The following is a 10,000-nucleotide window of genomic DNA, read 5'->3' as shown; positions in this document are numbered from 1 at the left end:
CACTATAGCCCCTCTCTCAGTCTCTCAGCCCCTCTCTTTCTGGGGAAGGCAGGAAGCCTTTGGACAGGAGTTGGGAGAGTGGGGGTGGGGGCGGGGGTGTTCTCTGAGGATGTGCTGAGATGCACTCCTCCCTCAGACCGGAATGTTCCGGAAGGGAGGACAGTCTTTCTGTCTTTCTTTAGTTTTCCTTTCGCAGTACTCCGCAGGCGGGTGGTGCCCCCTTTTTTGTTCTGAGACCTGGCGAAACCTGTTTTTTTTTGTGTTTTCTTTTGCTGATTTATGGGGTAGACCTTTTTTGTTTTTATGGAGTTGTAGATTTATGGTTTGGGTGATCACTTTCGTAAACACAATTTATAGCCACTTAGAGGTCACTTGTGCAGGTGTAATGAAGCCTCTATATCAGCAGGGATCAGAGTAATGAAGCCGTATTTCTCTGCCCTTTATCGGCTGATGGTTTTCTCTGTCCCAGTTCTGTTGCTGAGCAGCCAGCCTGTCTCACATCGCCCCTGCCTAAAACACTGTCCTGTGTACTTTAACTCCAACTGAAACACACCACAGACTGTCCTGTGTACTCTAACTCCAACTAAAACACACCACAGACTGTCCTGTGTACTCTAACTCCAACTAAAACACACCACAGACTGTCCTGTGTACTCTAACTCCAACTAATACACACCACAGACTGTCCTGTGTACTCTAACGCCAACTAAAACACACCACAGACTGTCCTGTGTGCTCTAACTCCAACTAAAACACACCACAGACTGTCCTGTGTACTCTAACTCCAACTGAAACACACCACAGACTGTCCTGTGTACTCTAACTCCAACTAAAACACGCCACAGACTGTCCTGTGTACTCTAACTCCAACTAAAACACACCACAGACTGTCCTGTGTACTCTAACTCCAACTAAAACACACCACAGACTGTCCTGTGTACTCTAACTCCAACTAAAACTCATCACAGACTGTCCTGTGTACTCTAACTGCAACTAAAACACACCACAGACTGTCCTGTGTACTCTAACCCCTGCCTAAAACTCATCACAGACTGTCCTGTGTACTCTAACTGCAACTAAAACACACCACAGACTGTCCTGTGTACTCTAACTCCAACTAAAACTAATCACAGACTGTCCTGTGTACTCTAACTGCAACTAAAACACACCACAGACTGTCCTGTGTACTCTAACTCCAACTAAAACTCACCACAGACTGTCCTGTGTACTCTAACTGCAACTAAAACACACCACAGACTGTCCTGTGTACTCTAACTCCAACTAAAACACACCACAGACTGTCCTGTGTACTCTAACCCCTGCCTAAAACTCATCACAGACTGTCCTGTGTACTCTAACTCCAACTAAAACACACCACAGACTGTCCTGTGTACTCTAACCCCTGCCTAAAACTCATCACAGACTGTCCTGTGTACTCTAACTCCAACTAAAACACACCACAAACTGTCCTGTGTACTCTAACTCCAACTAAAACACACCACAGACTGTCCTGTGTACTCTAACTCCAACTAAAACACACCACAGACTGTCCTGTGTACTCTAACCCCTGCCTAAAACTCATCACAGACTGTCCTGTGTACTCTAACTCCAACTAAAACACACCACAGACTGTCCTGTGTACTCTAACTCCAACTAAAACACACCACAGACTGTCCTGTGTACTCTAACTCCAACTAAAACACACCACAGACTGTCCTGTGTACTCTAACTCCAACTAAAACACACCACAGACTGTCCTGTGTACTCTATCCCCTGCCTAAAACTCATCACAGACTGTCCTGTGTACTCTAACTCCAACTAAAACACACCACAGACTGTCCTGTGTACTCTAACTCCAACTAAAACACATCACAGACTGTCCTGTGTACTCTAACTCCAACTAAAACACACCACAGACTGTCCTGTGTGTTTCATCCCTATTTAGAACACTTCACAGGCATCCAGAACACCGCACAACGTGTTCAAAAGATGAAAAGATTAATAAAGGGTAGAACATGTAGTCAAGGGCGCAGATAAGCATGTCATTTCTGTCGCCTGACACGATGGGCCTTTACATTCTCAGAGAAATGTTTTGAGATGCCCGTTTCACGCCCTGTACTCGTGCGGGTTGACTTTTTGTGACCGTCCAAGCAAGGCGTAGACCGTCGAGTGTTCTCTGACTATTGCTGTGAATCGTGCGCTGACGGTGTGTAGAAATGGGCTGTGTGTGCGTGTGTGTGTCCAATGCGTGTATGTGTGCCTGTGTGTGTGTTTTTTGTTTCTATTCATGGCCTCGCAAAGGTGTGTGTGTGTGTGTGTGTGTGTATGCGTGTATTGTGTGTCTCTGTGATTACTTCTAATCAGTGAATATTTTTTGGTCCCAAAGATTGGCATCTCTTAAAAGCTCTTTCTTTTCTCTTTTTAAAATCAGCAATTATTGTTCAGATGCACAGAAATATGTACACTGCCGCTCGGAATAAAGGCAGAACCTTGCTGGCTGAAGGGCACTGAGCTGGCGCATTGAAAGAGCTTGTTATTGGACTCTTTGTGTGTGTGTCCCTGTGTGCTTCAGATGACCTTGCCTCCAAAGCCAACATCATCATCGACCCGTCCGAGATCCTGGCCACCTCCATGGATGACCTGGACGAGGATGAGGAGGTGGGGGGAGCGCAGGTACGCTGTCTGTAAACCGATGAAGGTCAGATGGGCTGAAAGCTCTGTCAAATTTACATGGCAATCTTCAGCTCGTTCATGCAGTTAACTGCTGGTTCACAGGCGAAATATTCAATGTAAAGGTGTTAAAACTGGGCAGTGTGAGAGAGTAGAACCCCAGTGTTGGTCTCAGTGCTGGTCCCTGTGTTGGTCTCAGTGTTGGTCTCAGTGTTGGTCCCTGTGTTGGTCTCAGTGTTGGTCTCAGTGTTGGTCTCTGTGTTGGTCTCAGTGCTGGTCTCTGTGTTGGTCCCTGTGTTGGTCTCAGTGTTGGTCTCTGTGTTGGTCTCAGTGCTGGTCTCTGTGTTGGTCCCTGTGTTGGTCTCAGTGTTGGTCTCTGTGTTGGTCTCAGTGCTGGTCTCTGTGTTGCTCTCTGTGTTGGTCTCTGTGTTGGTCCCTGTGTTGGTCTCAGTGCTGGTCTCTGTGTTGCTCTCTGTGTTGGTCTCTGTGTTGGTCTCAGTGTTGGTCTCAGTGTTGGTCTCTGTGTTGGTCTCAGTACTGGTCTCAGTGTTGGTCTCAGCGCTGGTCTCAGTGCTGGTCTCTGTGTTGGTCTCTGTGTTGGTCTCTGTGTTGGTCTCTGTGCTGGTCTCAGTGCTGGTCTCTGTGTTGGTCTCTGGTCTCTGTGTTGGTCTCTGTGTTGGTCTCAGTGTTGGTCTCAGTGTTGGTCTCTGTGCTGGTCTCTGTGTTGGTCTCTGTGTTGGTCCCTGTGCTGGTCCCTGTGTTGGTCTCAGTCTCGTACAGAAATGTCTGATGTGAAAGTGTAAAAGCTGGGTGTTGTGAGAGAGCAGTTACCCCGGTGTTGGTCTCTGTGCTGGTCTCAGTCTCGTGCAGAAATGTCTGATGTGAAAGTGTAAAAGCTGGGTGTTGTGAGAGAGTGGTTACCCCGGTGTTGCTCTCTGTCCGGTGCAGAGGCCGTTCGGGGCGGCGGCCATGGGGGGCGCCCTGGCCCGGCCCAGCTGGCTCAGCTCCCCCACCCTAGGCAGGGCCAACCGCTTCCTCAGCACCGCCGCCGTCAGCCTCATGACCCCCCGCCGACCCCTAGCCCCGCCCGAGAAGGTCAAGATCCGCACGCTGGCCGTGGAGCAGAGGACCGAGGAGGACAGTGAGTGACTCACTAAACAAAAAAAATGATAATAATTATTTATGGCTGTGTCACGGGGGGTTTGTGACACCTCAGTCTCCCCCATCGGGAGGCTGGAATGTGTTTGGCAGGGCGGGGTGGCGGCGTTTCATTCTGTTCCCCGGCAAACGTAACTGCAGTTGTGTCAGCTAATTATAGAGGACCCTACCAATCATAGCTGTAAGGACTGGAGCAAGCCCACAGTCCTTTTTGAATACGAAATGCTGGTATTCAAAGGGCCTGCTGTATGCTAATGCGGTTTCCTCATGTTTCATAACAAGGACACACCGTGCCATAACAACGGTTTAATACACAACTGAGAGAAGACTCTTGGAAGCCAATTAGTCCGGCTTCAGAATGAGGGAAAAAAACCCTCATAATTTAAGGACCTTGAGGAAGTGGAGTTATTATCTTTCGTGTTATCGGCTGAGGATAATGCCTGGAGGTAATATCCTTTCTGCCCTGATTCTCCCCCACCTCTCACCTCCGCCAGTCGAGGGAAGCCATGGTAACGATGGGCTGTTGCTGGGGCGACCATTGGAAGAACCCGACCAGCCAATCACGGAGAAGTCCTTGCTGGAGATCCTGGATGGCATTGTGATGATGTACAACCTGAGTGTCCATCAGCAGCTGGGCAAGGTAACAGAATCTTCAGGGAGCGCTGAATCTCGCTCTCTTAACGCACCGACTCGCACAGTCTGAGCAGATGGATCACGTCACAGAGACTCGTCAGAGAGCACTGAAACACTTTCTTAACTCACTAACTCACACATTCTGAGCAGATGGATGAGGTCACAAAGTCACCAGCGGGTACTCGGTCATTGGCTCACTCACTGGGGCTTCATGCACCTAAAACACTCAGTGGGGGTACTGAATCCGCCTTGGCCTTGCCGATGCATTATGTTTACATTTACATTTTAGTCATTCGGCAGACGCTTTTAACCCCAAGCGATTTACAATAATAGTAACAATAGGAAGCCAGTGGAGGCCAATGAGAAGCAGGGTGACATGAGCCGACCTGGGCTGACTGGCGGTCAGGTGGGCTGCAGCATTCTGGACCAGCTGGAGGGGCTTGATGGCACAAGCTGGGAGACCGGCTAGGAGGGAGTTGCAGTAATCCAGGCGGGAAATGACGAGCGCCTGGACTAGGAGCTGAGTGGCTTTATGACGGATACGGCACATATTGTAGAGTGAGTGTGTGATGCTCATTCAGTTTAAATTCACAAGCTTAGGTGGGCAGAATGATAGACTCTTGCCAGTATGTGTGGTTATGTTCATATTCCATTTGTGCATTTCTTTTTGTTTTCATGCAACACACCCTATACCGGTTATATGACACCTTCACTTTCTGTCATTTTCAAAAGAACAATTCAGGTTTAGTGCTTGATCTTGACCTGCTGCCGTTGTAATGGCTAGCGTAGGAGCTCTTGTGAGTTTGTACAGTAGTTTGCACTTCAGGTGCAGAGCTGTGTGTTCAGTGATGTTATGCCTCCAGAGGTTGTTAAATACGAACAAAAAAATGATGTAGCTTCTTGCTAGCATCGTCTGTTTAGTCAGCAACTTAGAATGTATGTCAGGCCATTTGCTACGACGACAGTGAGTCACTGGAGCCTGAACCGCCGTTATCTAGGATGGACAACTTCAGGGAAATGGGGGCAGGGGGTGTGTTCATTATCTACCCTTCTGATCAGCTGGTGTCTCTCTTCCTTAACCCTGACACCCCTCACTCACTCACTCACTCACTCACTCACTCACTCACATACTCACTCACTCACTCACTCACTCACTCACTCACTCACTCACTCACTCACTCACATACTCACTCACTCACTCACATACTCACTCACTCACTCACATACTCACTCACTCACTCACTCACTCACACACTCACACACTCACTCACTCACTCACTCACTCACTCACTCACTCACACACTCACTCACTCACTCACTCACACACTCACTCACACACTCACTCACTCACACACTCACTCACTCACTCACTCACACACTCACACACTCACTCACTCACACACTCACACACTCACTCACTCACACTCACTCACTCACTCACTCAGTCACTCACTCACTCACTCACTCACTCACTCACTCACTCACACACTCACACTCACTCACTCACTCACTCACACACACTCACTCACTCACTCACTCACTCACAAACTCACTCACTCACTCACTCACTCACTCACACTCACTCACTCACTCACTCACTCACTCACTCACTCACTCACTCACACTCACACACTCACCCTCACTCACACACTCACACTCACACACTCACTCAGTCACTCACTCACTCACTCACTCACTCACTCACACACTCACACTCACTCACTCACTCACTCACTCACTCACTCACTCACTCACTCACTCACACACACTCACTCACTCACTCACTCACTCACAAACTCACTCACTCACTCACTCACTCACTCACTCACTCACTCACACTCACTCACTCACTCACTCACACTCACACGCTCACCCTCACTCACACACTCACACTCACACACTCACACTCACTCACTCACTCACTCACTCACTCACTCACTCACTCACTCACTCACTCACACTCACACACTCACCCTCACTCACACACTCTCACACTCTCACACTCACTCACTCACTCACTCACTCACTCACTCACACACACACACACACTCACTCACTCACTCACTCACTCACTCACTCACTCACTCACTCACTCACTCACTCACAAACTCACTCACTCACACACTCACTCACTCACTCACTCACTCACTCACTGTCGTCCTATAGTGATAGACTATAGTATCTGTAGTCCTATCAACTGTCTTTACCCTGAATAATTTCTGTGATGTTTGTCTGAAAGCTGTACAAGTAGAATGTGCCAGACACTTTCTAAACTGCAGTACTTGCTATCCAAACTGCTATGAAACCCAACCTTGCCCCTCACACCAAATATCACACAGATTTGGGTTTTCCAACGGGTGATACGCCAGTTATTCAGCATAATGTGGCAAGTGTCATAACAAAGCCCCAAGGTGTCCAATTTATTTTCCACGCAGGTTGAAATATTTCAATGAGGTCATGATGAAATCTCAACAACCGCGGCAAATAGTGCAGCGTGCAGCGTGCCGCTTTCCCTTTTTAAGTTGTCATCGATACGAGCGTTAAAGTGTGAAAATGAGACGGTTGATAAAAAGGAAATTACTTGTTCAGTTATTCTGTTTGGCCTGCCAGTTCACACTGTTCTAATTGGACGCCCCAACTGAACCAAATACATTTTTTTTGTGCTGCATTTTATGGTGCCAGCAAAAAAAGGATTTAATTAAAGGATAATATTTACAGCCTTTGCTCTTTGTTGATAAATAGAACATTTTATTCATGGCAGAGTGAGCTGCTCTCTGAAATGTCATGACAGTCTGAGGATCTCCCATTCAAAATGGCCGACTTCATATTCAACTTGTTTGTGATGTCAGTTTATATATCAACCACCAAGAGACGACTGAATCTGGCGTTGCTGTGTGAATGGAAGCGCCCTAAAAGACAGGGAACCCTCCTTGGTGTCTTACCCTGAGAACCGAAATGTAACTGACTTTGAGCGCTCAGCTTTTGGTTTCGTCAGTGGAGGGGTTAAAGCAGTCTAGCCAAGTTTCAAATGAGCAGTAATCAGGAGGGAAATGTGTGATGGACTAATTAAGGCCAGTATGTGGGGAATATAGGGCAGCATCATTGCTCATAGCCGCGTAAGATGGAGTACGAGGTGTATTTCTGTGGATCGGATGCATTACATCAGACCTCCCGGCGATTTCTCACATTTTTCCGGTCGGCTAATGAGTGGCCATTTTTAATGTTTAACCGGGCAACGTGCTCTCGCTGATTTCTTGGAGGGTGGATGGAAGTTCTGCGGTGAATTAGTGCCTTGGTTTGATGTGGTTTCGTTCTTCTTATTAACGTAATTCTAGTATGCTTCTAAACTTCTCAGCATCTTCTAAGCATTGCAAGCTCTCTAGTAATGAGACCTGCCGTTCACATGCTTTTTTAAAATCCGTTTGCATTAAAGTTAAAACCTAGACTTTGACTTACAGGACTTCGGCTTACTTTATAATTATTTTGACCCAATTTGTTTCGCTGAATGAGATCTGACTTTGCCATTTATAATAGATAAATCACACCTGGGCCTCTGCGGGAGTGATGCACCTCACTGTCAGCGTCGATAGATTAATGCTGTGTCTTGGTCGTCTCTTTGGGAATGTCCTGTACTTCGGCAGAACTGCTAAAGAGTGTAGTCAGCGTTGTCCTGCTCACGGTACCACAGTCATTTTTAACCGTCAACCTCCAAGGTCCTTCTTCTTTCTTTTCTTGCGAAAAGGTAAATGTCCTGACGTCTGCAGAAGTGCTGTGTGAGCTCTCTGTTCTCACCTGTCAGGTGCGCGTCCCCGTGATCCATCTTCTCCGTTACGCAACAAGGTCAGCTCTCTCAGCGAAAGTTTCTCACAGCAGAGATGAGACCATAAATAAGTCCTTACACGCCATTGCCTGACAATCTAGCAGGATTAACCTGGAGATGTGGAGGTGGGGGAGAGGAGGAGGGGAAAAGGAGGGATAGAGGAAAGAAAGGTAGAAGGGTAAGCTTCTTATTCGCTGGTGCTTTGCTGGCAGTTTGGAGGACCTGCAGAGCGCCGCTTCGGTTATGATACCCGGAAGTTTCCGCTGTTCGTTTTTCTGCTAGGCCTTTACATTATTGGCATTTGGCAGACGCTCTTATCCAGAGCGACGTACAGTTGATTAGACTAAGCAGGAGACAATCCTCCCCTGGAGCAATGCAGGGTTAAGGGCCTTGCTCAAGGGCCCAACGGCTGTGGCTACACCGGGGATGGAACCACCGACCTTGAGGGTCCCAGTCATGTACCTTAACTACTACGCTGCAGGCCACCCTGTAATAGAGCTGCTTTCTATTAAAACATGGCCACACAGTCCTGTATGGAGGTGCCAGAAGCTCAAACGCACAAAACGCTCAAATGTTGTTGCGCTCTTATTTCTCATGAAATAAATGGCTCTGGAAAGTAACAAAGTTACTTTTATGTATGGCAGATATGATCAATATTACCCTTTTTAATACTTAAAATAGTGTTAAACGCTTGTTTGACGGTGACAATTCGTTGTATTTCAGTGTTTAATTCTCGTTGTGTGGAATGAGAGTTTGGCAGTTGGAATATGAATCTTGAATAATGCATGAAGGCTGTTGAGCCGCTGGCGGTTGTTGTTGAAATTAAGTACCTGCCGACTCCCATTCAGCATTTCGCCATGTATCTATTTAATGCCCGTGTCTACAGATGGCCTGCCTGGCTTTTTCAGTTCGGCTTTCTGGAGTCTGTGGTAGTCTAAATGATGACCCAAAAACAGCCCAATTAAAGTCGTCTGAGTTTTAGAGCTGTCTCTACAGACATCTCTGCAGTCATATTTTCAGTCCCAGTGCTATGAAAAACCCAGCATTTAATAACAAAAGAAAACAAAAAAAACAAAGAAAACAAATCTGATATAAAGGTTTTTTTTTTTTTGGTTTACTGTCATTTTGTTTTCAATTACCCAGACTGGCAATAAAGGGTATTTTAGATTTAGTTTCTGATGGTCAGGCATAATGGCCTCTTTGTGGTCTTTGATGTAAAACAAGGAAAGGTAGGTTCAAAGCAGATTTTTCAGCACTGCCAAGTTGTACATATGAACAGGCTTGCTAATGTTACCACACTATGCAACTAAAAATATTTGCTTGCTAGCTACCATTAACTAGCTAACCTAACCCTAGCCGTGACTCAGATCAGTTGGCTTCAATTTTGCCTGTAGGACATTCTTTCCATTAATTACATTACATTAATGACATTTGGCAGAAGTTCTTATCTAGAGTGACATCGAGTTGATTAGACTAAGCAGGAGACAATCCTCCCCTGGAGCAATGCAGGGTTAAGGGCCTTGCTCAAGGGCCCAACGGCTGTGCGGATCTTATTGTGGCTACACTGGGGGATCGAACCACCGACATGTCCCAGTCATGTACCTTAACCACTACGCTACAGGCCGCTTTCCCATTCAGTCTTCATACGAGTGTCCTGTGAAGATTGAGAACGGCTAGCATGTCATCACATGTACGGTGTCTCATTATCTGTCCAGGCTC

The 10,000-nt window shown here is 47.0% G+C and overlaps 1 protein-coding gene across 6 annotated transcripts in view; it reads left to right on the top strand.

Moving 5' to 3' along the window:
• The window catches only part of LOC133110234 (E3 ubiquitin-protein ligase RNF123), a 152,854-nt gene that overhangs the window by 28,106 nt on the left and 114,748 nt on the right, over nt 1–10,000 (top strand). For all 6 annotated transcript variants that reach the window (XM_061220186.1, XM_061220181.1, XM_061220185.1 and 3 more), the window contains exons 22-24: nt 2,573–2,673; nt 3,619–3,811; nt 4,323–4,468. In XM_061220186.1, the coding sequence (XP_061076170.1) occupies nt 2,573–2,673; nt 3,619–3,811; nt 4,323–4,468 (440 nt within the window). The remainder of the gene's footprint in view (nt 1–2,572; nt 2,674–3,618; nt 3,812–4,322; nt 4,469–10,000) is intronic.

This window comes from Conger conger, chromosome 14 (assembly GCF_963514075.1).
Source record: "Conger conger chromosome 14, fConCon1.1, whole genome shotgun sequence".
Lineage (NCBI taxonomy): Eukaryota > Metazoa > Chordata > Actinopteri > Anguilliformes > Congridae > Conger > Conger conger.
The sequence above is the reverse complement of the archived record's forward strand: the minus strand, read 5'-3'. Positions and strand labels throughout refer to the sequence as shown.